Below are 27,386 nucleotides of genomic sequence, written 5' to 3'. Positions count from 1 at the left end.
CTTCTCAAACTAGCTAGCAAAGTATCTTTACAAGAAAGTGGACGCAGGATTGCATGTTGCCTGAGACAGCTGGCTAACAAGATTGCTATCATCTACGTACCTTCATGATTTACCAGTGAGACAAGTGACAGATTATTTTATGCATTGCAACAAGTAACTAATTGGAATACAGTTACTGCCCTGGCAAAAGCTGTCTGTTTCAAAAATTGTGTAATGTGGTCATTTGTTGCCGATTACCCAGGATAAAAGTGTTACCAGGCAAAAACGGTATGTACAGGCGTGTATCCATCAATTATTTTGTGTGATATTTCATAATGATGTAATACACACTGACGAGCTGTAGTCATATCAATTTATACTGAAAAACTTTTTGAGGCATCAAAAATATAATTTAATGTGCAGTATTTCCCTCTGTAACGCACATGTTACCTCGCACCCTGAAACTGAAATCCAGACGGTAATGCCAGGCTTTGTGATACAGCATACAGATTTGTGTTTCTGTGCCACCAGTAATTCCCCTTGTTTACTATCTGTTCTTATTGCCGTAACAATCTTACTTGTGGTCTTAGTTCTGTTTCCTTAAAACAGAATGTATCATTGGCAACTTGTTTAACTGGCTTGATTATGGTCTCCTCATTTATGAAATGCCCGCGCGTGTGGACATATTCAAATTTCAGTGTCCATTGGATTTTGTGTCTCTTACATCTCTTACAAAATGGAAAATGTTATTCCTGAACAAACTACAATATTTTCAGTAGCACCTCTGACATGTAACAATTCCTGAGACATTGAGTATTATAACAATCTTTCAGTGATAATGTGTTCTGATAAGCAGTATTCCTTATGCTAATCGGTATATGTTATTTAATGCTAATTGAATTTAGCATTGCAGTTTCAAATGTTACATTATTAGTTGCATTCTCAAAGGAGTTTTGATAGGTGCATTCATAGACAAGTGTCTTAGTTTTCATTTACGCTTGTCAGGTGAAAGTAATTAAATGTTTTATCAAGGTGTGCACGTGGTAGCACGGGCAGTAATATCCGCGCAGTTTATTCGATAACTTAACGTCATATTTTGTACCCACGTACCTAAACATAACCACAAAACATGCCAAAGCACTAAAAGGAGATATCAAGTCAGCGGTGAACTCACCCCCGTTCTAAATGCCGACACGCCGCGCATAATACCCCCTCTGCTGGAGAGCTCACGGTCTTCAGTTCTCTCCGTGCTTCATGACGTCAGGCCCCTCCTGGCAGACTGTTAGGCAGTACGGGAGTGGAGCCGCTAGAAAGATACACAAATAAGTAGGGAAGACAGTGAGAAAACGTTTCAAGTATCTGGCACGCAACTGTAAAAATAGGAACATTTACAATTGTTACAGAGGAATAGTTGTAACCGTCTTACCCCGGGAGCTGGGGGTAACGTTCGCGACACTCGAAATGGATAGAGTTCTAACTTGTTTCATTGCTGCGGTCAGTTTGTTGGTTTCAGTTAGAGGACAAGTATTTAAAGGTAAGACTTTCTTCCCAAGTCCTCAATATGTGCAAGTAATGGCTTAAATAAAACCAGTTCATGTTGTGGGTTGCTGCTGAACGGATTGCGTATCGACACGCTGTGTATTTGTCGGTTAAAGCTTGTTATGCCTCCCGATGAAGTTAGACGGTGAGCTGCCTTTCTGATGATGTAGTAAGCGAAGTCAACTTTTCGCTGTTAGATCAACTCTTACGGCATTCCTTTGAAACAGAAGGATCTTAGTCCTTTGTTGGCAGCACGGATAAATATCATTACGCTCGTTTGAGTACGTGCTTCTGTCCTGTGCATTTTGAACTTTTAATTTGCTCAGCCCGGTGGAATTTACTTGGATGAATGCAACAGTGTAGTTGGCCGTAGCAATTGCTCCATTGTGGTTTTCTATGTTGAGTGTATAATTGTACGATTCCAGTACTTTCTCCCATTCATAACCATGAATAACCACCGCAAGTGAGCCTGTTTTTCCCTTTCCTACTTTGGAGGGGAAACCTTTGGAGCTTTTCGTGTATGTTAACCTCCGTTTTCGTCCCGTTTTTATGAAGTTCCTGTAACTTCGCATGGGAACTGAAAATATGCCTTTAGAAACGGAACACGTATCGAATCGGCTTGCCTCTACATTCCAACAATTATCATCAGCAGTTTTGTGCTCGAACAGTCGAATAGAGTGAAACTTGTCACGGGTTGTTTGAAATGTCCTGCGTAGTTGCGCTGAAGCCTAATCTTATCAAACCCAGCTGTTACTTTATATGGAGTACGTATCTATTTTTATGCAGTTGGGTAAACAAAAAATGACAACGTTCACCTCACTAATGCAGAATGTTTGTTCACCGTCTTTTTGAAACGGAATTTTTTTTCATATTATAAAGATCTACGACACTATTCTGGCAATGTGCCCAACTTTAGGGCAGATTTATTTCTAGTAGAACCGTATTTCGCCGGACCTAGTTCCTGAAATTGTAACAGGCACCCACACTTTAGAAGCTAAAGTTTTGGGGTGATCTTGTGACGGAAATGTTTGGAGCTAAAGAGGCGGAATTGAAGTTTTATTATTCAGTTTTAATGGTTTGGCTCTTGAGAGGGGGAAGCAATAAACTATCATTTAAATTACTTGTGATCAAAGTTTTAAATTTGTTGGTTACCACATTTTTTCACAAGGGCAAATTTGGATTGCATTTAAACAAGAGATTTTTTTATAACAGCTTATTTGTCTCAATTTCTTTAGGTCATTGTTGGAATTAGTTTTCTATTATGTCGTCATGTCATCATATCATCATATGCGTATATAATTTTCTTCACATTATTTTATTTGGATGCTGTGTAGTGGTCGTGTTTCACATTCAGTTGAAGTAAGAAAAGTTCAGGCTAACGCATGAATGAACACTGGAAAATTCACGAAATATACTCTTATAAATCTGGAAAAAAAAACTGCTGCGTCGCGTACTTACAGTAGGCAATGCATTGATGAATCAGCTTTTCATTCATTGTGTTGTATCGGTTAGTTAATATAAAACTAAAAATATGCATAGCATATTTCAATGGCTTCATATGTCGCATTTATTATTGCGGTCATTACAGTAAATACACATTGGCAACAAGACGTCCGAAAGTATCAGATAGGGGCAATCTGTAACATCACGCTTCCATTCTATAACCTTCAATAGGTCTCAAGCGTTGTGTTGCGCTAAGGACAATACAGGTGTTTCCGCATTAGCGTTAGAAGACGTCTCAGTGGTGCATATGCGATTGTCCAGGCAAAGCCGTTTACACTCGTCTGAGGTGGCTTAAATCTTTGTAATACCATAGGCTACTTAAATAGGTCCATTTTTGTTTGGACGGAGGATTTCCTATGCATACAGACCTATGTCTATATGTAAAACACTAAATCACATATAGATATAAGCACCTCTGTTGGTCGCGACTGTATACATCTAAAACTGAACGTACAACAGTGTACTACCATACAAAAGCTCAAAAAACATTGTTTACAAATGCATGCGCATCACGCAAATACAAGTTTGTTTTCTAAATGCATATTGTACTCAGCTGAGTCGATCCAAGATTTTGTTCTAAACACACTTAGTTTTAACATAGACGGTTAATGCCTTCCGTTTCATATCAACGCTGGCCTGCACGTTTGTGTTGTTGTATTTCCAATATGAGTTTTCACAGTGGCCCAGAATTTTGACCAGCTGTAATATTTTGCAAAATTGGTCAATATTTGAGTGACAAACTAAATGAAAGCTTCTCAAATTAATTTCTTTATGTCTAATATCATAGTGAATTTAGTTGCACAGCTTTGACCCATCACATCTTTGCACTCCTTTACGTTCAGGCCTGATGGTGGCAGCATCGTACGCTCGTACTTATATACAACTCCGTATTTAAATGATAAAAGGTTGGGGATTTGATTGATAACTTTTTACCATCCCCCATATTAAAAATCACAATTAAACAAATATTTGGAAACAAATATGAATTTAAAATGGAATATAAGCAGCCGATTTGTTTACTTGTCAATCAGAGTATAAATGTGTTTGAACCAGCAGTTAAATTATAAATGCAAATTGTGTGCGCATTTTTATTTAATTTAAAATAATTACTAACACACTAATTAAACAGAGGCTGCAGTTGTTCATTGTTTTTCCCCAAATGTTCAATAGTTATATTCACGTTCCCCAGATGCGGGCTGCTCCTCAGCCTTGCCTGTTAAGTATATTGTTAATGCTGGCAACCAGGCGAAGAAAGATTTATTAAAGACGGGTGCATTTTAATTCCCGACAACGCTGAAGTCATTGACAAATGTAGTAAGCTTCCCAGTTACCCTTTCGCGTTTATAAATATGTATCTTTGGTGCTGAATCCGTTGGATCTTTTTAGTGTTGTCTGCTGGTGTCTGATAATGAAAAGGCAGATGTGCACGGGGGAAGCTCAATATGAGGCTCAAGGCAACCATCAGATTTTTTGACTTGAACTTATGAATCTCCAGTGATGTTCATCTAAACTTATCAGACAATCTGTCTGGGCCTTCTTTATAAAAAAAAAAAGTCAAGTCCAACAGGTGTCAAGTCCAACAGACCAGGACAGATTATGGGTGTTCAGCCCCCACCACCAAAAAAAAAAAAAAAAAAAAACAGAGCTGTGACATGTTTCATTTTAGGACAATAGAAAAGTCTAATTAATTTTTGTCACCTTTATATTTGTGGTGTAGGAAGCTCTCCATTTTTAAAACCAGGCCTTTGAACTCAATATCAGGGAAACTTAGGAGATGCTTGTCCATTGACCTGGAAAGCAGACAGCACACAGCCTTATTTTGGCATGTGTTGAAGTCCCCTTTTGGTTGTACTGAGTACTGCTGCATTTTATTGTAGGCTGTAAAGGTGCTGTACTTTTTCAAGATGGTCAATGTATGCTGCTTGATCTAGAAGTAAAGCAGTCTGTCTTATTATAAAATTAGATGGCATTTTATGTGAAATCAGGCAACTTCTGAAATGTTTTCCCTTAACACAAAGGACTGGATAACTTTATGGTTCTGCACAGACTGATTTCCCACACAGGCTGGTTTAAAGGGTGAAAGCTTCCTTGGATTGAATCAGTGGAGAATGAAATTAAATATCTGTGCGGTGTAAGGAGGAGTTGTGATCCAACAAAAAGAAACACTGTGATGGGTGATGACAAGTCAGAGCTGGATGTCAGGAGATTCCTAATTGATCTTTTTTTTTTTTACACTTTCTGTTGCTAGACTGTGTTGTCGCACAGTTAGATTGTGTTTTTAATAAGTGGATATATACTGATTTATTATTTTGCCGTTTAATTCATGACACTGTCATGTTGAGCTGAAACACACGTGTGCTATGAAACTGCAAAACTGATTAGTTTCCCACTAGACTGTTTCCAGCCAGCTGTACTGAACCTGTGTCATTTCACGTTGGGTGGAGCATTTCACGTGTGTGTGTGTGTGTGTGTGTGTGTGCTGGGGATGGCTGGGAAAGATTCTAGTGTCCTTGGCCCAAATTTAGTGTATGCTGTCCAAGTGTACTGAGGAGTTGGTGATTCTTGTCGGCGCAACAATGTTTGTTTGCGGCTGCACACTGCATCCTCTCAGATCCTCTGGGATGGAATCAGTCTGACTATGCCAACAGTGTCCTGCCCGGCTGCCTGTTTTTGTGTTGATTTGCAGGATTGGCTAATAAGTTTTTGTGTAAACAACTGAAGGTGAATAATAGCGCAACTGCTTATTCTGAGCATGGCTGATCCAAAAGTTGCCTGTTAATTGCAGTTGGATCATAATTAGCCATTAGACGTGACTCCGTAAAAGATGCTGAGCAAACAGCGCTGTTCTAATTAAACAGCGGTCTTGCTCAAGTGGGAGAGGAGTAGAAACGCTAATGAATCACCCAGCCTGGCATGGGGATGTCTAATGAAGAGCAAGAGGTAGCCATGGTCTGGTAATTTTCAATGTGATCTCATCACCATTTTAAAAAGGGCTGTGAAAAAAGAAGAAGAAGAAAAAAAAAATCATGACTCCTGTTAGGTCTTCATATGCAATGAGCTGTTACAAAACTTTGCATTCGTTGTAGGTGGCTGTGTGAGGCCAGGCATTCAGGGAAATATGACTAATTAATGCACTGAGGGCATCAGTTGTTTGAAATGATGAGATGGCGATGGGGCGGCGGTGGTCTGAGAGGAAAAAGGGGGGGGCATATTTGGGAAGAGGGGAAATCGGGTCAACGAGCACAGCGTTGCAGAATGGCCAGTGCAAATGGAAGCCTCCCTTCAGTGTCGTCCCCATTCTGAGCCTGCAGAAAGGTGACCCCTGTACCGTGGAAATAAGCTTCCTCTGCACTTGCAGACGGAGGAAACTTCAGGGTGGTTAATTCCCCCCCCCCACCCTCCCGGTGCCCCATTTTTGGCAGGGGACCCAGCTTTCAGACAGAACACAGGTGGGAATGTTCGCCTCGCTCCTCCGCCATACGTATGACCACAGGCAAATCTCTTCATTACTGTCATCCCGCATCTGTGAGCGCCGCTGCTGTCAGTGCCCCTCACCCAGTCGTGAGTACGTTTCGACCATAAGTACAGCTACTATTCTGCCCCCCCCCCCCCCCTCTCCCTAAAGGAAAGATTTAGTGTAACTGCCCTGTCTCTCCAAAGCAAAGATTAAGCGTGACACCCCAGCTTTTTTCTTTCCCTCTCCTGTGACCGGACCCAGGTCCAGCTCAACTAACTGTGGCCTTTTGCTGATGAAAACAACATTAAAGACTGATTTAGGGTTCCTATCAGCATAGTCAGACCACTACTGTTGTGTCCCAGGAGAGCAACAAAATCCAAGGAGCAATTTATTTATTTATTTATTTCGGAGGGTGACATTTTCATAGTTGCCAAGCACTGATAGCCAACATTAATCCCTGTGATTTATTTATGCCCACGCTTAAGGGAGAGGGCATAAATATTTGTCCAGAACAAAAGTGCCCAGATTGCTGAATAATTAGAAGATCATAAAAAAAACACTCTTTTTTTTTACTCACACTGACAGTATTAATAGTACGTTGAACAGAAAGAAGCATTTTGAATGGATCTTTATTCGTCATTTTAATTGAGGACGCTGATGAGTGAGGTGCTTGAAGGAGGGGGTTGTGTGTTTCGGGCTTACGCAGAGTGAGCAGTGCTGGAACCAGCGGCTTATTGTTCCTATTCAAACCTCCAGCTCACTCCAGCAGCCGAGGCTTGTCATTTGGGGACGCAATTCATTTTCCTGTTGTTTTCCTACATCCTTTGTCACAAAAGCTCAGTCTGAGTAAAACGTATATGGCTTGCGTTTTTGACCATGATGCATGCGGATGTTCGTTTGAAAATTCTTTTTGAAAATTCTCCCCACCGCCTCCATCTACAAAAAAATCTCTCCGGGAAGTTATATTCATTGCATTTCCTTTTTATGAATATTACTGAAAATTAACAAAAATGACTGCATTCAAAGTCCCCTGACCTGACTATAAATACAACACGCTTTGCGCTTTGCCTCTTCCATTGCATGATGCTGATGCGTCGGCATCAGTACCCTGTTTTCCTGGAATCTGCCTTTTTTTTTTTGCAGTGATATGTCACATGACTGCAACTGGCAGCCCAGTCGTTTGGCTGTCTCAGGCTCATTTAGGCTAACCTCACTGTGCACAGGCCCCTGAGCCCACAGGAGGGTGTGACTTACCCAAGAGGGAACATTTAATAGCATTAATTGTCACATCAGTGGGTGGTCACATTGTAACTGTCAGCTCTCCCGGGCCCCTTGCTCACTAATAGGAAAAGTGTGGGAAACAAGAACATGGCTGTGCTCTGCTGACGTGGCGCAGGAACTGTTCGTTTTCTGACTGGATGCCGGTGCAATAGAAGTAACTTTATGTTGTCGCTTGGCAGCGATGGGGTAGTTTGAATAACCTCTTTGTTACGCATGCTGGAGCTTGGACTGTATTAATCAGAAAAGGGGAGTTTAACATGGGGCCTGCTGTGCATTTAAATCAATGACTGCTCTCCCTGGATTCTGGAGGCATTGCCAGTCTAATTGAACGTGCACCCCCCCCCCCAAATTATTTTTCAGAGCGAATTGAAATGGCATGAAAAGGTCTTCGAACGGAGATAATTACCTTACAGGAACAATGAAAATACTCCAATGAAAAGCAGAAAAGTGCTGCTACTGTTTATGATGCATTTAATGGAGGGTCTTAAAGGGACACCGGGCACTTTTTCAAAGAGCAACTGAGCCCGGAGAAACAGTAGCCCCTTTAAATCAGATACCCCGCTGCAGGATGAGATGCTAGGTATAGCCACAAGCTCGCCATTGTGAGGTAAGAGCTGCTGAATGTGCAAGTACAATCTTAAAGGGATTAGTAGATAAGGGGGTCATCAGCCCTCGGTATTAAATAATGTTGTCTTAGTAGCATGTAAGTGGCTTGGACCTAATCCCGCAGCTGCGTAACAGTCAGGACACATGGATGGTAAACTCATATTAAGACAAGGCAAATGCAAAACAATAACACGAGGAAAAATGAGACGGCTTTGAAGCCAAGGGCATACCCTGTAATCAGACGTGGCCACATGCTAAAGGAATTATAAGGAACCCAAGTTATTAGGGTTTTAATTTGAGAACACTGTTGTTAACAGAAAAGTGTCAAAGGCAACATTGTTTCCTGTGAAGAAAGGAGCTTAGATGTAAGATTAATGTTAAATAAGGGTTAAATAAAACTGTCAAATATGCAAAGGATCAGATGAGGGGAAGATTATGCTGTGCAATGTATACAGCTTTGTGTTGATAACAGTAAAATTTTATATTTTGTACTGGTTAGTACTAAATTGTGGAAATTAGTGTTTGTTTTTCTGTAGTAACCTCATGAAAGACTTCCCTTTTCTCCATCTTCCAAACATGTGCTCATATAAAATTTACAAGTGTGTATCTCACTCTACGTTAGCCTTTCTAAAGAATACTCAAAACTTTCCTAGCTTTTTACTTCTCTTCTAAATTATTCTACGGCGCAATGTCTAAGTCCAAACTGTCAATTGATTCTGAAATGGCATCAAATGTCATAGGATGTTAATAAGACCCGCACAACAGCCTACACCCTTACATGGCGCATATTTTTGGAAATTGATGTGGGTGCTTGAATTGCATGCTGGCAGTGAAGGCAAACTACAAAGTCTTGTCTCAGTTCAAATGACCGGTGTGTGTGTGTGTGTGTGTGTGCGCATGTGTGCGTGTGTTGGTGTGAGTATCCGTGTGTAATTCATTGTATTTGGGTCATTGTTTCCACCCAGGCCTTTCTCTGTGTAGTGGTAAGTATTTATGGAGGACCCTGAGGCTGGAATAGTTTCTTTGCCGCCATCGTTCATTGGCCTCTGATTGATGAGGCACAGTATGTCCGCTGTCCGTTTACATGGGAAAGAATGGGAAGAGGTTGCGAGAAACATCTGAAAAGTCTCCTGTGGATTGTGCAATGTTAAGCGAGGTTAAAAGTATGCTTAAAGTCGGAACAGTTGAGCCTTTTAAGGACAAATGAGTTTCCAGTTTAAAAGATGACAGAAAATGGGACATGCCTTTCCCTGAGAAATGATTATATTTATCAGTGTAATGCGAGGTATTTCTGTCATACTGCAGAAGCTTTCAGAATTTCATAATAGGGGGAATGTATACCTCTGACCAAACCTCTGATGCTACTCCTTGAATTTGATGGGAATTGTGTTTAGTGTTATCAGTGCAAATGTCCAAACAATAAAACAAATAAAAAAAAAAAAAAAAAAACATTTATTTCTGTAAGTATCTGCATTCAAGAAGCTTCTTTATTTCACGAAGTTTTCAACCCATTGCCATACAATAAATGCATCAGAGTTCCTACTAGAAACTGCAAAGGTAGCGGTTGAACATCTACTTCCCGTTACAAACTAGAACATTAGCCAGGCTCATGTACGTAGACTGTCTCCACAGTGGCCGTGCAGCCTCCTAAAGAGTGGAAAAACCTCTCTGCTGTCTCCCGAGCAGCAGGCCAGGGCTGTCGTCCAAGCAGCTAACGCTCATTGATTTTATTACCGCACTGATTCCTGTGCTGGAGACCAAATGTGTTTTCCTGTTCCGGGAAAGAGAAGAGGAATATGCTGTATGCGTTGGTACTGTAAAGGAGAGGAACTCGTGGGTGGAGGTTCTCTTTCACATGGTGGGTGTTTTACACCATTTTGCACTCCTCCCCAGATGCTGGGGTTTTCATTGCCTGAAATCTGCAAATTGATGGTGGGCTCATCTGAGCTGAGGGAACATTATTTCCCTGTTCAGCAGATTTCTCAAATTGAAGACTGCTGCTGTGATTATAAAGCCAGCACAGCCACCAGCGCAATAACTCAGTGCTCTAAGAGGCGCTGTAAAAAGTTGAAGCTATGAAATAACCCCAAGAAGAAGAAAAACAAGGCAAATCTCAAATGGACAAATCTAATCGAAGTTTAATTGGGCAGATCTCTTTCAATTTCTGTCTGTCTCATGTGCTGTCTGGACCCATGTTGTTCTTTTGCTCTTGTCTTACTCAATATATTCTGCGTAGAAGTATGTAGCTAACAAAAATGGTAATGTACGATATGTTTGGGTTTTCTTCCTGCTGCAAGGATGTCTGAATGTTCATGCCTTGGTTTAAAGAGCAGTACGACTGCATCCAGTAAAGCTGAGAACTACGCGTGTCTCCAGCCCCGCTCCTCGCAGCTCTGGTGCGCTCGTAGGGCCTAGTTTAAGTGGCAGGTGTGCGCTGGAGTCTGGCCGCCCCAGGCTTGGCCACAGGCATTGCATTAACAGGGACAGGCCCAGAAGGAGGCCTCCAGCTCTGTGCTCACAGAGCTGCAGTGTCATTACTGACCCTGTCCAGCCCTCGGTCACCTTTCGCTCCACAGCCAACCCCTGATGACCAAACCTGCAGGGCCCGCCGCACACGGGCACGTCTGGAGCAGCATCTACTAATACTGGTGCCTGCAGATGAGCCCACCGCAGGGTTACGCCGGACTCGATGAGCGGTCTGTGTCGCAGCATGCCTTAGCAGTCTCTAGAAGAGCCTTGCGTAGACTAGCGATCGGTGCACGGCCCTCCATTAAGACACCCGGCTCGGGGTAATTATCTCTCGGCTCCAGGGGTAGATGCATTTCATCAGCTCGGCATAAACTGCATAAAACGGGGGTCATTATCTTTTCTCATTCTCCTTCATCTCCGCGCTGCTTTCCCCCCTCTCCCAGATCTTTTATCAGTGGGCCGGAAAAGCGCTTTCCATGCACGCCTCCTGCTCGTCTAATTTCAGAGGTTAAGTTTAGAACAATTTCAAGCATCGGCAATGGAGAATTTATGGTTACTATCCAGCTAACTAGAACTGCAGTCACTTAATAAGCTTTTTTTTTTTTCCTTTCTCCATTCTGCAGAGCAAGTGCTCAGAAATCCAGAGGTGATTGCCCATAATCCTTGGCTGGCAATATTGCGTGGGGCTGGAGTATTGAGACGCAGCAAAGCAAATAATGAAGGCATATGTTTACCTATAATTCTTCTCACCTAGGGAGATGGATTAAATTGGAACAGTTTGGTTGTTGTCAAATTCTTAACAGTTGCTTTCAAGCATGAACAGTCCCTGGGCTCTTTGGAGGATTTACTTAGCAGGGTTGAATAGGGAGGTCTTTACAGCTAATAGGACTGTGACAGCAGACTCAAGCCACGGGCTGCTTTATAGCCTCTTTAGTCACTGGAGGGGAAGCAACATCAAACAGTAGGAATCATGATCGCGCTCCCCATCGCTGCTCGGGGAGTCAAGCACACACTGCTGGATAAATAATTCAGGACTTGCCGAAAGCCTGGATGCGCGGACGTGACAAATATTTAACACCTCCCCATCCCTTCTCCTGCTCACCAGATTGCAGCACAACCCTCTGTTCACCAGCTCCTCCCCCTATCCCTGGGGAGCATTTAGCCCCTCACCCCTCCTCCACCACTGCCAGCCTCACTGCTTTCACCTCTAGGTGAGGTATGTTAGGACTTTTCCTGTAAGGTGCTTCTCCTAGACTAGGCAGAGTGTAAAGAGTAGGGGCCGGTGGGCTTGGGCAGGGACCCTCTCTGTTGCGTGGATTTAAAGGCCATGCGGTTTAATCCTTTCTTCTCGCTTCAGCAAGGCAAAGATGAATCAAAACCTCGTTTTTTTTTTCTATTCTTGATCCAAATCCTGTTCTTAAGCTTCTGTGTGGTAGTGAAAAGCTGGAACCTCCCAGTTTCCCTTTCCACCTGACTGTCATAAGACCCCCAAATAAGTCATTCTTCTCTGGTTCATTGTTTTTTTTTTTTACTTATTTATTTATTTCTTTGCACCAGTTTCAGGCTTGGAGTGAGATCTTAGTTTCATGTTCATGCTGATGAATGTTATCCCAAAGAATGGCTTGAAGTCTTTCTTTTTCGCACAATTGATGTACTAAACAGTTTTAGCCAGCATGAACTCTCTGCCAGTTGGAGGCAGAGCACTGAATATGAGTTGAAAAAAAAAAAAAACCGCAAAGTGAAGAAAGCCAAATTTTGTGGGCGTTTTAAATGGAGCTAAGAGCAAGAACAACACAAATTCTTGGACCCAAAGTCTTCCCACATAATACAAGCCAGTAATCGACAATGTGTTATTGTAACGGCAAACCCAGCATTCCTCAGTATGGTATGGGAGTCATGGTTTATCAAAATTTGGACTGAACAAAGCAGTTGTCCCATCATCTGAGACAACAGATGCTCTCAGTAATGTTCATTAATGTGCATTAATACACTTCGTGCTGTCTCATGTGGTGCCTCAGTGTTGGTCCGCGAAACCTTGCTCTCTGTCGTTAGATGGACTAATCCCTGGCTTGATGGCCTATTATCTGTAGGTCTAGCAGATGCAGCGGGAAAGCTGATGCCTTAATGAAACTGTGCCAGCGCTAATTGCTGACACGGAGGCGTTGAGTCTGAGAGAGGCTGTCAGCGGAGTGGCAGGAGACAGCGGCTTGATGCGCCCTCACCGGAGTGCATTAATCAGCCTGTTCATTTGTGGAGCGCAGCGCCACGGTGCCAGCTCCTGCCAGGGCTTCGCCCCGTCGCCCCATCGTAAGGAGAATCCACCGCTGGCATGGGTCGCCAAACCCTGCATTCTGTCTGACACTTAAATTGCAAAGGATGGCACAGCAAGCATGACTATGACAATGACAATTGCCCTCTTTCGCTCTGTTCGTCACTGGGAAATAAAGTCTTCGACAAGCCCACTTTCAATTATAGGTCATTATTCCATGCCCAGTTGTCTCTAGACATGCTTTTCATTATCAGCATTTAGTTCTTCGGTTTACCTCACAAATTCTGTGAGGAGCCATTGTTTTGTCTGCTGGTTGCGTTCGGCCTTCACGTTTTGTAACGTCACTATTAATTAGCCGTCTTAAGTTGTCCGTCCTTTTAAATCACCTTAGTAAGAATGCACATAAATTTCCTGGATGGCAACCCATCACAAAAGGGCACGTATTTATTGCTTGTTCTTAGTTCAATTTTTAATCTGGAACAAAATTCTGTAACTGTAAAATGAAGCCGGGAAGTTATTAAAATCAGAATGTGCTAACTGGCGTGGAAATTAAAACGTTATGTCTCATGCAGACCTATTTACGCATATGCGTATTTGCAATCTGACACGAAAAAAATAAATGATCCATTAGGGACCGCTAATCTCATGAAGAGAATTTTTTCCTCCTGTGGCTTCTTTGCTCTGACTGAACTCGCAAACAGAGGAATAATTTTATCTCCCAACACACAGGCCTTTTTGTCACTCGCAGGCTTAGCCTCAGTCCGCTGTGCCACTGTGCAGTCTTTAGATATATTTAACCTTCCAGCAGTTTGACTTGTTTTTTTCGCAGGGATGAAGATTTAGACCTTTTCTCAACACTCCCTACACTCTACCCCGCACCCCCTCTGCCCTCCCCACCCGCCTTACCAGGCCCAAGGTGGTCACGTGTGGGATGCGGTTGCCCGACAACATTTGTTTGTGGCAAACCCGACAAAATGAAGGCGATTCACAATTCATCCATCAGGGATGAGACCTTTAAGAATGCACCGGAACAAGTCTTCTGTGGCTGCTTCTCACCTGCTGGAGGCGAGCGCTGACCTTCTCGCTGCCGAGCGCGGGGAATATCACTCCTCCAACAAAGAGGCGATCCAGGGCTGCACTCCTTTGTGTCTCCGTCGCGGAAGCAGAGGTGTCAGCTCTGACCTTTTGTGATGGGGGGGGGGATGGCGGGTGGTGAGGTGGGTCAGCCGATTACACAGGCCTTCCCCAGCATGCTGTCTTCAGTGTTTGGTGCGACTTTCACAGGGTCAGGAGCCTCGCGGATCAGGTCCCACCCCCGCCACCACCACCACCCCAAGGGTAATTCCAGCTGTGCTTTCCGATCCATTTTATAACAGTGTATAAATGTACTCAGACACCGCAGAGAGTGACAGATGCAGTCGACTCGCTTTCACATAGCGATCCGTGAATATATATACGCAGCTATTCTCACGGCGCTGCTGGTCTGATCCGTTTTACGTGGGAGCTACCAGGCGGGCACTGAGAGTCTGCACTGCGAGTCCTCGGGCGGGAGAGTTACGTGACAGTGCATGTGCCATCTCTTCTCCCGTCAGCCCTTCCAACTGCGCAGGAAGTGCCAGTGAAGCCACGGTGGGCTGGCTCGCCCGTTTCCCCGGTGAGCTCACTGTTCCTGTGGGCTGCAGGGACACACGGGAACCTGTCCAAGGGAAACGCCGTGACCAATAAGAGGCTGTGAGGTTCATGATCTCACGCAAACACGTTGTGGAGGTAAAGGAGGGCCCTAATTACCCTCTAATTATGTTTACCGAAGGACAAACTTGATTACACAATGGATCTGAATTCTGGCTTGAATGTACTGGAGGCTAACATTTTGGCTGGGTTGCTTCAAATTCCCTGCACGTTGACATCCCACAAGGAGCTACAACAGATACCAGTGTTGGGTGGGTGTGTTTTGCTAGGTGCCAGGTTTTGGCATTTGTCTGCAGACCATGCTCCCAGTTCCACATTTTCAATCATTATTGGTCAGCGTTGTTCACTGTTCAAAATGTGTGAGAGGGCTGTCTTACCAAACGCATAGCAATGCAATGACACATGCTTAGTGACTAATCGAAACTCAGTAGTGCAAGGCTTTTTAATTTACATCTGTTAATAAATGAGCTACGTTTTCAAACGCCAGTACATCATCTGCTAGTAATTCTTGGTAGGCATGGCTTGTTTGCTTGCTCTGTCACACTTACCACACCAGTAATCACTGCCAGCTTTGCTCTCTCCTGCTTGATCTCTCATGTCAAATCTGTCATTGTGCTCACAAACAGAAAAAAAAGAATCGGTTGAACTCCAAAGCTTGCATCAGGTCATCAGCCTTTATCCTCACTGTGTTTACAAGTATGAGGTATCCTAGCAACCATATTGTTTATGCCTATGCAGTGCCTGACAGAAGCTTCCATAGTATTTATACTCATCTGATAGATTAAAATTTGCTTTACTACCCCCTGCTGTATGGGAATGTAGGTATTGATTTTTGTAGGGGCATTTTGTTGGTGCGGTGTGTCATCAAGAAATCATTCTCATGTCGCCTTTAAAAATTGGCCCATATTGGTTTTCAGGGGCTTGTTAATCTTCATAGGGGTATATACATATTTTTGGTACACATGCCTCCTCTTAGGCTTACATCTGAAATGTTTGAAAGCTCGTTTTATGTCTCTCTGTAAATTCTGTGCCTCATGACCTTATTTCCATGAGCCATGGTTCAAAACCTAAGAAATAAAACCTTAAGGAATACTGGTGGGTTTAGTGACAATTTACAGAGACACTATAACCTGACATCCAGGCTCCACTGAATCTTTTTTATCGATCAGAACTTGCCTGAAAATACAACTCATGAAAAACAGAATGGATGACAATTTCAACCCAGTGGAGCAGGAGATCTTTGAGACGTGCAGGCCAAGGGAAAGTCTTTAATTATCTATCTCTTCCCATAATGCCTCAGTGTCCTCCCAGCCAGGCAAGTGTAACTTAACATGTTTGACAGCAAAGTAAAAATGAACTAGGTGACTGGTTTGTTTGACTTGCAAAGTGTGCGTGAAGAGAAGTGTCGAAGACCGAAAAGGAGACTATCATTTTGTGAAGAAAAACAATGCTGTTGTAAAGTAGAATAACACACTGCTCAATGATCCAATCTTTACTTTCCTCACCTACATTAATATTTGTCACAAAGGCTATACCAAGGCTTTAAGCGATCAAAGCTGACTCCTTTAATTTAGTTTATTTTGTCAATGGGCTTTAATAATGAATGAATACGGTGAAGTCAATTATAGCACTTCATTTATTGCTGTATTGATTGGCCCTCTGTGATGCTAGAGTAAGCTGAAGGCTTCTGGGAGTGTTTAGTGTCCCAATTTGAGCTTGTAGCAATCATGTCCACTGAGATTCTGCTTGGGAGGGGGGGGGTTGAGATTTGGCATAATTTAGCCACTGTGGGTATTCTTATTAAATTAATAGACTTGACCCAGAAGGGCCTCAATGCACTTCAGTCTAAACGTAATGGGGGTTTGAACTCCTCACATTATTTAAAACTGCTTCACTCTCCCTGTTTGAGGCATTCTTACATATCACCTTGCAAATGGATGTATAAGACTGTACAGTCCAGTGGAGGATTGCGGGCGGGGGGGGGTGGGGCGGTTGGCGGGATTGGGTGGGCATCAGGAGACAGTTGGTGCATGAAAATGCTTCCTTTTAATAATTGTGTTTGCTATTCATGAGGAGCGATTCTTCATCCTCTGGATATGGAATAGGAGTCACACAAAGCAGGTCAGGATTAGGGCCTTAAGATTTAGTCTGGTTGCTGGAGTATTATCTAGTATCAGGGAAAGCAATTTCAGAAATTCCGGTCTAATCAGTCTAAGAAGCCAGGCAAGATTTAAGTTTATCATAAATATTCTTAAAGGGTCCCCCTTCGTTTGGAGATTAAGGCGAGCCGCGACTCCGTGCGAGCGCTCACCTCTTATCTCCCCTAAGACACATGCGACTGAGCCGCCACAATGCCATGCCACACAGGGTGATCCTCTTATAGCAAGAGATGACATTACACTCTAATTCTACCTTGATTCTCGCAATTTTATGATATGTCTTAATCTGAGCTCCTGGGCGGGAATTGATTGCTGTGATGGCTGTTCCACTTCCACCGCTGGGCTTGGTATGAGGTCAGGGGAAGCATTGCCCCCAGCTGTCTCCAGTTCTGAAGGAAGCTGTGTTTGGATTTAAATGAGAACGCCCCGTTTTCTGCATAAGCAAAGCACAAAAATGCATTATACGTGCTTCTTGGTGGTGGCCTGAGAAAGTGAGGCTAGGAATATATAGGCCGTTTTTTTCCAGCTTGGCTCTCCTATGCATTTTATGTGTTAAAAAGTGCTTGTTCTGAGTGCAGGCTAAGCCGTATGGCTTGGGTTTGATCCCAGCCATGTCATCAACTGACAGCGAGCAGGAGCCCGCGGCGGTCATTTCGCCGGGGATAGGGGTGGGTATGTCGGCAGGGCTCCCTCGTTTCTCTGCTGCAGCACACTCTAACGGCTTGTGAAGCCCCGGTGAAGTGAGGATCTGCCCATCCTCCAATTGGAAGGTGCTGCGGTACAGTGCGGCACCTGCAACGTGAAAAACAGCCACTGGTTTACGGCCACGTGTACCTGAGGATTGCACTCGGCTCCCTCTCAGTGCTCCCTTTCGAGGAGGGCGGGTGTGACTAGTCAAGCCTACTATCCAATTGGCAATTAAAAAATTGGGTAGCAAAGGGGAAAGCATAAAAAGGGAGTTTAGGATGGTCTGGCAGAGCTCTGGCAGAACCGTGAGTGTGAACAAGCAGCTGCATGGTAGAGGCTCTTCCGATGAAGCTGTGGTGAGACCTGATTGCATTGATCTTGTGAATACCCCGTGGAGATTTTATGAATGATAGGATATTGTTTGCCTGTGATTCTTGCAGGTGTGTGTTTGTCTGTGAATTATTCATAATCACAGCACTTATTTCAGTACTTGCTACTCCTAAAACAATGGATGAACCAGCCAGAGCCGAGGCACAATGTCAAAGCCAGTTTTGTCAAGACAGATACTGGATGTAGCGCCACTACTTGTAACGTTTTAAGAAAGGAGGATTCAGTTTTGTGAAATGGCTGAATGTGGGTTTTTCTTTCTTTTTGACTGTTTACTCTGCATTTTCAGTTTTTTTTTTCTCATTTCTGGTTTTAAACTTCTGTCTATTGACATTAAAAGGTTCCTAAATAAGATGATGAAAGAATTGTTTAAACCTCCACAGTTACCAAACAAGTACATCGAAACGGGCATTATTGCAGCAGCTTTCTGCATAATATTGAACAGTGGACTTGAACTTGCAGTGAACTTATGAACTCATTGCCCTCTTCTGGGCACAAACTTTGTGAGGTTTTACAAGAAGCATAGGCGGCATCTCTCATGTCTGCCAAGCGGCTTCTTCAAGTCGTGGTCAAGCTTTGAGCCATTTGGAAAATAAAAGTCAAGCACATCTTGCCCACTTTCTGCTTTACTTGTCTGCACATAAGCTGAAGACGATGACCAGTTCAGAAAATAATTGCATGTGCATTTGGTAGCTGTGAATCACTCCTATAAAATATATTGTTAAAAAAGTAAATATATAATGTAGTGAGTTTTGATAGTTGATCATCTGCCTTTTCACGTCAATCCCATATTCTGTGCATGCTTTGAGTGACATTTACTTATTTACTTACTTACTGCCTATTTACTGTAGGTCAGCAGCTTTTTGGAAACCAAGAAGGGGAGAATTAGGAGAGGCTACTGGGTGTTTTTTGTGATATCAAACTACTGTCACTAATTTTCTGTCAGCCTGTGACCAATGTATTTTTCTCATGGTGCATGGTAACAGAGTAGTTTACTTGGGTGCACTCGCCCTCTGTTTTGATTCAGTGAGCCTCAATATCTCAGTGGACAGATGAGGAATCTACACTCTACAGCCCTCTGCAATAAAGCATAACTTGGTTCTAATTGCAAGTAGTTATTAATTATTGGTGGTTAATTTTTCAGTTAGCATTTTCAGTAATTGGACATTTAAGTAAATGTTCAGTCTAAGTAAATGTTCAGGAAGAGAAATACGTTTATGTTTTATCTTATGTTAACACCAAACAAAATGGTGAGTAAAAACAATTATGGGTTTGGCCATGTCTGTAAGATTAAATTTATCAAAAACAAAGCGACGTGCTCTAAATATCCAAATACATGGAGCTGCTTGTTTGAGCCACTTTTATCACTGCTCGCTGCACTGCACTGACAGAATGAGACAAGGGGCAGGATTCCATGCCACTGAGGATAGTGACATAATGGTGTTAATTTTTGGAAGCTCAAAGTTCTGCCTCCAGAATAATCAGGACAAAAAAAGTGGATTTGAGTATTTGATATTGGCAGCTGTATTTGAACATCAGAATATTTGAAATGCGCAATTAGGTAATATCCTTTTTTCTTTTTTTTTTCTTGCTTTTTGTGGACAGTAAAACTGAATCACTAAACCACCATTGCTATGAAAATGCTTCAGGTACCCTTAATATGGGTAGCTCTTCCAAGATCAATTTTGCTACATTTGCGAGCAAGAGGGATTGCACGTCTCTGACAGGCCTGTCATTTTCCGCATCTGGGTGCTGGCATGAAAAAGGCCAGCAGTCTCCTCTGTCGCTGCCATGGCGGCAGCGTCCCGGCACCGATGAAAACAGCGGGATTGAGGCGCGTCTCGCGAGCTGACAGGCCGGGGACAGGCACATTGTGGCCCAGGGGCAGTAGGGGGAGGAGGAGGGGGGGGGGAGGGGGGGGGCGATGCGTGCCACCGCCCGAGGACAACGGCAGCCCTCCAGAGGTGGCACGTCTCCGGCGCGGTGACAGATCGGCGGAGACAAGGACCACATGGGCAGGCAGACACCTCCGTCAGCCTCTTGCTGCCATTTAACAGCTTCCTCGCGCCCCTGACATTTCTATTTCCCTGCCTCCTGCCCGCCGCGTCACTTTCCCTGTGCGTCTACCCCCGCCGTTGACAGGCAATCGCAGGCTGACAGGGGTGAATGGGAGGTAACGCCAGGCCCAGTCCCGCACGGTAATATCCATCTAAGCCCTCACTGGACGCCACTTTGCTGCCAGAACAACATTTTCTGCTCTGATAAATGGGAAAGAAAAATATGCGGCATACATAAACATGGGAATGAACATCAAGATGGAATTAAATAATAAGCATTGAGTCGAGGTTCTGTTCTGCAAACTTGATGTGCTGAATTTTTAATGATTACAAACAGACTTGGGTTTGTGCACAGACGTCATTATGTGTTAGTCACTTACTGATGCAATAGAGGGTGGCCCCATCCGGTCATGCTATCAGGGGCAGAATTTTGACTTTGTTCCTGGTACTTTTCCTACAGAAGCGTCACACTGGGGTGTTGAGCACATTTCCTATTATTGGCAAACTCTGCCTGAAACCATGGCTTATGGCTTTTACAACAGGGAGTTGACAGTGTCCTGTTTGACTACTGCACTCTACAAAGAGGCAAATGATACATTTTTCATCTTTAGTGAAATCGTCGTTAGTGTCCGTTCATCAGAAAAACCTTGTGTAATAAAAATACACTGTTAATTATTTGACAAGAATTGGGGGCTAAACCACTGAAATGAGTGGGCATGTCACACAAGTGTTTGCAAAGAGGCCTTATGTAATCACGCACTGAACTATGATCAGCTGTAACGCAAGAGCCTGGAATTGGTGCTTCCGAGTTACAGCGCCTAAGGAGTTAAAGAGGACACCCTCCTGCATTTGCGTGCATCTGCTTGGAAGTTTTTCTGAACTCCATGTGAGAGTTTGTTTTCAGGAAGGTGAACCCGAACCTGCATTGTTCAGTTAATTGGTCTTATCACTGCGATCACTGTTATTACTGTTATCTCTTCTCATTATTACATCAGTATTACATTTGCATTGCATTAGAATCCCGGTATGAGGTTGCGTGTGGAGTACCAAAGAGCCGTTTGAGAGACAGTCGCGTGTGTTTCCCGGAGCGGCAGCTGGGTTTATCTGCCTGTGGCCAGCTAAGGAGCCCCTCTGGCAGAGAGCTCACTCGGGGACCCGCGCGAGGGAGCGGCGCGCTACAGCCGGCCACCAGCCAGCACCGTGTGAGCCACCGAACGTCTTTAATCTCCTCCACACAAGTATCAGTGAAATGTCAACCGGCCTTCGGAGAAACCGTCTCCCTGTCCCTCTGTTTGTCAGATGGAGGATTTGAACGGTGAGGTTGTCATGTGAACACCCCCCCCCCCCAGCCCACAGTCAGTCCCTGCCAACTGGAGCAGGATGCAGGCTGCCAAACTTATGCCTGAAGAAGTGGTCGGGGGGATTGGGGGTGTTGGGGGGAGAAGAATCCTGTATTTGCATATTATTCTAATACCAGTCATGAGTGCCCAGAAATTACTCGGCATGATAGCATAATGAACGCTGTGCCTCGTAGCTTTGCACATGGAGCTGCATGCCCCTGTTATAAATTATTCATACTAGCCCAAAGGCAATAAATCAGCTAGGCAAGAACTAAGAAAATTAGCTACCAATTAGTGTTTATTTATGGTGATCGCGTTTTTTCCCCCTTCACTCATACCAAAGACAGAATCAACAAAGTGAACTTTCCCTGTATCTCGTGCCCTTGAAAGCAGATTGATCAGAGGGTAGGGAGAGGGAAGAGGGGGGGGTGGGGGATCAGGGAATAGCACCTCTGAGACTGTGTCATCCCTTCACAGGGTCGGATTTAAGGATTCTTTGATGCGTTCTCTAGGAATATCTGAGACTGTTTTATTTTTTCAGTGGAAACTATTAGATCATTGAGTCAGTGATGTAAAAGAGTCTTTATGGACGAAAGGATCCCAAAGTGCAATGATGAGGGCTTTGATGCCTACAGGCAGTTGTTGTTAGTCTGCCCCCCCCCCCCCATTTCGACCCCTGCCTTCACCTCCTTTAGGCCCCCCTTCTGTACATCAGCCTGACCTACTAGCAAGATCCAAGCAGGCAGTCTGGGACCATCCTGGTAGCTGACAGCCGGGTCCTGTGGGTTAGCAGGTCCAGCTGGTAACAGCGATAGCCAGTACCAGCGGAATGCACTGCAAGGGGAATCATACACACAAAGCTGTGTGAGAGTGCACTGATAAAACTGTTGAAAGAGAGCACATTGTTTGGAGGGGGGGGGGATGAACATACGCAAAAGCCCTGCGATGAGGGAAGATTATGGAAATGAGTGTTTGGGGGAGTAGAGGTGGCTGGCTTGCCTTTCTGAACTTTGTCCACAATCGATGTTCCATTTATAGAAATGGAGGCAGAGGGCGTTGCTGTGAGGGGTGTTGGTGAGCGGAGGGTGGAGTTGGGGGTGGTGGGTACATCCACAGCGCTCTGTAACGTGAACCTCTGCACAGCCCTCCCAGCTGCGCCTGGTACCAGAGCAATGCGACTGGTGTGTCTCGTCAAAAGAGCGCGGGGCATGTGGGCTGGGTACTACTGTGTGTCAGACTCACAGACGGCTATAAAAAGCGGGACATCAAATAGTTCGGATAACTCTCGCTCGCCTACAGCTTCTTCGGCTGCTGCTCTTGATAAAGCATTGATTGTGCTGAAGTATGTTGCTTCGCATCGACTCGGAGAAGCGCTGCCGAGTTGTGCTTGTCTGACTAGCTGCAGAGCTCCATTCTGGTAGAAAGGCTGGCATTGCTTTGGGCATGGCAAGGTGGGCCATGAAACCAAGTGTGTCCCTCTGCACTGAAAATAATTCCATCAGGAGGTTCCTTTGGCATGTGCCATATGCTGTATCTGTCGCATTGCCAATCAGTCTGACCCGTTAAGGGAATGAGTCCTAAATTTAGGAGGGCAAACGGAGATCCTGTCCGTAGATTGCAGCTTGAGGCTGGTCGGAAGGCTGCTGTCTTTAACTTTGTTAATTTGATACCGTATGATTTTCCCTGTTCTCTTTCTCTCTCTCATCCAGCTATACTGTTTGCAAACCTTTGCTTGAGCACCAGTTAAATGCCTGGTGATTCCGCAGGGAGAGCTTGCGGTCGCCTTGCGCAGAAGTGACTGTAAAAGTATGTGATGGTACATCGCTCCTGTCCCTTGGTTGCTGTCATTTCGAATCCGTTACATCTGCTCCCATTATGAGGCTTCGCTGAGCGATCCCTCAGGATGCCACTCCGGGTGCACATGTCACAAGCTATTGTAGTGTCACAGTCAATCAGCTGTCAGAGTTGACACTCTTGAAGCATTGCTACGTGCCGATGACTAATTAGAGGAAGCCTTCATTATATCGCTCAGTCCTCCTGAAATAATGGAATTATTTTAGCCAGTGCGTTTGAATTCAGCAGCAACAGTAATTGAGCAGGCACAAAAAGGTCATTGAAATGTTTTTTTCGAAAATAATGAATAATAAACTAATGCTCATCTGAGCATTGCACTGCATGCGATTTGGAGATGTATACAGGTTGTCAACAAATTGATGGAAAAATGCTCATGCCTGTGTTTACAAACTAGGCTGTCATGCTGGGATGGTGGTTAATGCCTCACAAAGCTTGCGTGCGTGCGTGCATGCATGTGTGCGTGTGGCAGTGGTGTGTGTGTGTGTGTGTGTGTGTGTGCGCGCGCATTGGGGGGGGGGGGGTATGGGGGTTAATATTCTTCAGGAACTGCATGTTCCTTCAATCCTTTGTTTCCTTCACAAAGGATCTGTCATTGGAAGATTGTCTTGTAAAAATTTGTAATGAGGATTAAAATAAATACCAGGATTTATTGGAATTGTAAATAAATGGCTTTTAGGGTCTGATCTCTTATGCTGCACATGGACTGGCGCCACAGATGGTCAAATGAAAACACAAATCTTCACTCAAATTTATGCTTTTACTTTAAGATCATCTGGATTTAGGAAAATTTAATCCTGATTCAGTGACTTCTACTGGGGCCACATTTAATCACAGAACATGCTGTGTACATAGCCACTTTCCATCCTCTTGTCTGGAGGCTTGTCTTGTGGGATCCCTTTGCAGTGGATTTTTCATTGTCATTTCCACCTCATTTGAAGATATGCCCATGCTTTAGTCTGCAGTGCCTTGTTGTTTGCTTGTTTTTTTTTTTTTTTATTTGTCAATTTGTGTGTACCAAACAGGCACCAGTTGTTTCACTGGAAAGTATGCAGAGTTCCTTTGTACAAGTTGTGCATTCTGTAGACCTCAGCCCGTCCCTGGTTCAGTTAGTGGATAAATCTCCTAGTTCTGTGTTTTCTGCTTGACTGCACCAGGTTCTTCCCTTTCCTCTCATGACTCCCACTCTCCCCAGCCTGCTATCAGCAGGATGCAGGGAGTGGAGCTAGGAAAGGGGGGGGCCACTTCCTCCCCATGGAGCCCTCAGGAATAATGACCAGAAATGACCTCATGGCCGGCAGACATCTAGGCCGACGTTGCAATACATGGAAACCGTGTCACGTTTAACAGGGTGCTACCTGGCTGTTCTGCTGTTGGAGGACTCTCCGTCAGCCATCTTAGCTCCCGGGTTCCCAGATCTGTTCATTTTAACTGGATGGATTCCTGGGAATGCTCCGGAGCCGTGGGATCGAGGTGCAACTGTCTGTTGAATCTGGGGGAGAGAGTGCGCTAATCGACATCTGAGTGGACAGACGAGGGGTGGGGGCCTGGGCTGAAATTCGGTCAGGAGCTCCGGCTCTGAATTTCCAGCAAACTCTTTATCAGCGTTAGACCAGCTGTGGCTGGGAGGAAACGGGCCCTCTTCCCAGGGGCGAAGGGTCACATTCGTCAGTAGCACACAGAGACTCGCAGAGATTTTAACGGGAAGTGGAAAAAAAATGGACGTGAATGAGGAGATCCCGTATGCTCATTGCGAGATGTCCGAGTAATAAAAGCATGGGTACATTCTTTCTGTGTCAATACTTTTATACCAGCAGCTGCGTGCCATCGCAGTCCTCTAACATGCTGCAGTGACAAATGGATCACAGGCAATAACGCTCACAAAAGACCCTTTGTATTGTTCGCCTCTTATTTTTGTTTAGCTTTCTTATTAGATCTTATCCGTAGATTTCATCTAATGAAAATGCCATGTATGGCATTTGTGCTGCTTCTGTGAGAGGCAGAACAAGAACGCACTGATATGAAAGTGCATGCTAATACAACAAAGACTCTTTTTCATCCATTGACATTCTGAGAACTCTTGGCTTCTGTATGCGACTAGAATAGAATATCCTCCGTTCTACTTTGCATTTTATATTCCGTTCCGTTGTTCCATTATTCACTTCTTCATCCATCCTCCCATTGCCGTAATGGCCAGCTTCCCCTCCTGTCTTATTGAGTGAGCTCAGATATCCATCTTGTTTTTTCAGTTGAGCTCCAGGCCAGTCCTGGTGGGGCCTCAACATCCGGGTTTGTGCAGGACACCTGGGACACTGGTGAGGCCGTTAACCGTCACATTCCCAAAACCAGGGGTGCCTCACTCATTTAATTTTAGATAGCAGTGCGCTGTATCCGACTCCAACCACAATCCTGTATTAATAAATCAAAAAAATAATGAACATTAAAGCATTATGTCTGCCAGTGTATCTGGAAGTGCTCCAAATACTATTCTGGTATAGTCTATCTGAAAGCACTCATGGAATACCTTGTCTGCATGGGTGTTAAATCATGCTAAAACCAATTAGGCCACCGGGGAATTGGCTGGAATGAAACCTGGACCATGCTGTGGACTTACAGAAGCTCATCTGACACCATGGCCCTAAGCAAACAGGTTTGATTGTTTATTTTGGCCCCTGAAGGAAACGCAGAGAATTTGGAGGTTAAGTGAGGCGGGATTCTAAAACCTGTGGTCTGGACAGAGGAATAGGACGTTTCCCATGGTACGTGTTCTCAGTCTCCTGTGGCAATCGTCATTAGAGCCGCCATGCCAATGGGCTGCCCGTCATGGTGTGCCTGAGAATTGACGGGCCAAACTAAGTCTTTGAAGTTGGGCAACTGCACTACAGTGAGGAATGCAGCGTGGCTAAAGAATCTCTAGGCCACAAGGGGAAAGCATGTGTGCCTGCAGGAGGGTGGAGGGGCCAGCCGTTCCTCACCGTGACTGGAAGCCGATGAGAGGCAGGGGACCCAGGTGGCCCATGGGTGCAGAAGCACTTGCTGTTGCACTTAAAGGAACAGGGGATTTCAGTGAATCAAGAGGAGAACCAAGTCAGTGAAATGACAGATCTGTGTGGAGATAGGCAGGCATGGAAGGATTCTAATTAAAGGTCTCGTGGCTGGTGGTCCTAACATATTAATACTAATGCTGATATGCTGGATGTTTTTAGTCCTCATGTAATTGCAGTGCTAGGTTATTATTAGGGGGCAGGCCAAATGAATGCTTTAAAACAGTGTTTCCCAAACTTCTCCTGGAGGACCCCTTGTCCTGCATGTTTTAGATCTCTCCCTGCTCCAACACAGTTGATTCAAATGATCAACTCGTTTTGAACTCCTGAAGCTGCTTAATAACAAACTGATCATTTAAATCAGCTGTGTTGGAGCAGGGAAAGATCTAAAACTTGCAGGACAAGGGGTCCTGCAGGAGAGGTTTGGGAAACACTGCTTTAAAATAATTAATGTAACAGAAAATAACAAGTACCAAAGCTCAAACTTAAACTGCAAAGAGGAGCCACACTAATAGTTACCAGCCCTTTAAATATGGAAATATCATCAAAATTTTAGTGTCAATTTTCAATATGGCCCCAGTTGAATCAAATCTTTTTTTTTTTTTAGGAGAAACTATCCAGATTGACGGTTAAAAAGATCTGTGCTGTATGGAAACATTAATGAGGCTTTTTACAGAATTCCCAGTGAAGTCGTAAATGAGTGCTTTAGGGTTTACAAATAGCACACTGAATGTGCCACACATTTGCTCAGGGGTCAAAGGTCAATCACATAAAAGGACATTCCAAAGGTAATTTCTCCTTCTTGACTAGCAGAATGCAATAAATGATGCAGTCAGCTCAATTAAGGTTGTTCCATTACAATACTTTGGACATCCCCTGTTATGTGCCGTTACTGCAGTGCAAGTGGTGTGTGCATACATGGCGTGTTTACCATTGATTGCCCCTTGACCTCAACTCTACCCTGTAGCACTATCTGTAACCCATCTCCCTGATCTTAACGGATGTGTTAAGCAGACAAACGTACAGGCTATTCATGTACTGTTCACGCCCAACTCTGTTTATATTTTTT

At 44.2% G+C, this 27,386-nt stretch overlaps 1 protein-coding gene across 12 annotated transcripts in view; it reads left to right on the top strand.

Moving 5' to 3' along the window:
• The first annotated feature begins 1,228 nt into the window (after nt 1-1,228).
• ptprma (protein tyrosine phosphatase receptor type Ma) overlaps nt 1,229-27,386 on the top strand; it is a 201,918-nt gene continuing 175,760 nt past the window's right edge. For all 12 annotated transcript variants that reach the window (XM_036516810.1, XM_036516791.1, XM_036516774.1 and 9 more), the window contains exon 1: nt 1,229-1,513. In XM_036516810.1, coding sequence (XP_036372703.1) covers nt 1,441-1,513 — 73 coding nt within the window. In that variant the 5' untranslated portion in view covers nt 1,229-1,440. The remainder of the gene's footprint in view (nt 1,514-27,386) is intronic.

Source organism: Megalops cyprinoides, chromosome 2, assembly GCF_013368585.1.
Source record: "Megalops cyprinoides isolate fMegCyp1 chromosome 2, fMegCyp1.pri, whole genome shotgun sequence".
Taxonomy (NCBI): Eukaryota; Metazoa; Chordata; class Actinopteri; order Elopiformes; family Megalopidae; genus Megalops; species Megalops cyprinoides.
The sequence above is the reverse complement of the archived record's forward strand: the minus strand, read 5'-3'. Positions and strand labels throughout refer to the sequence as shown.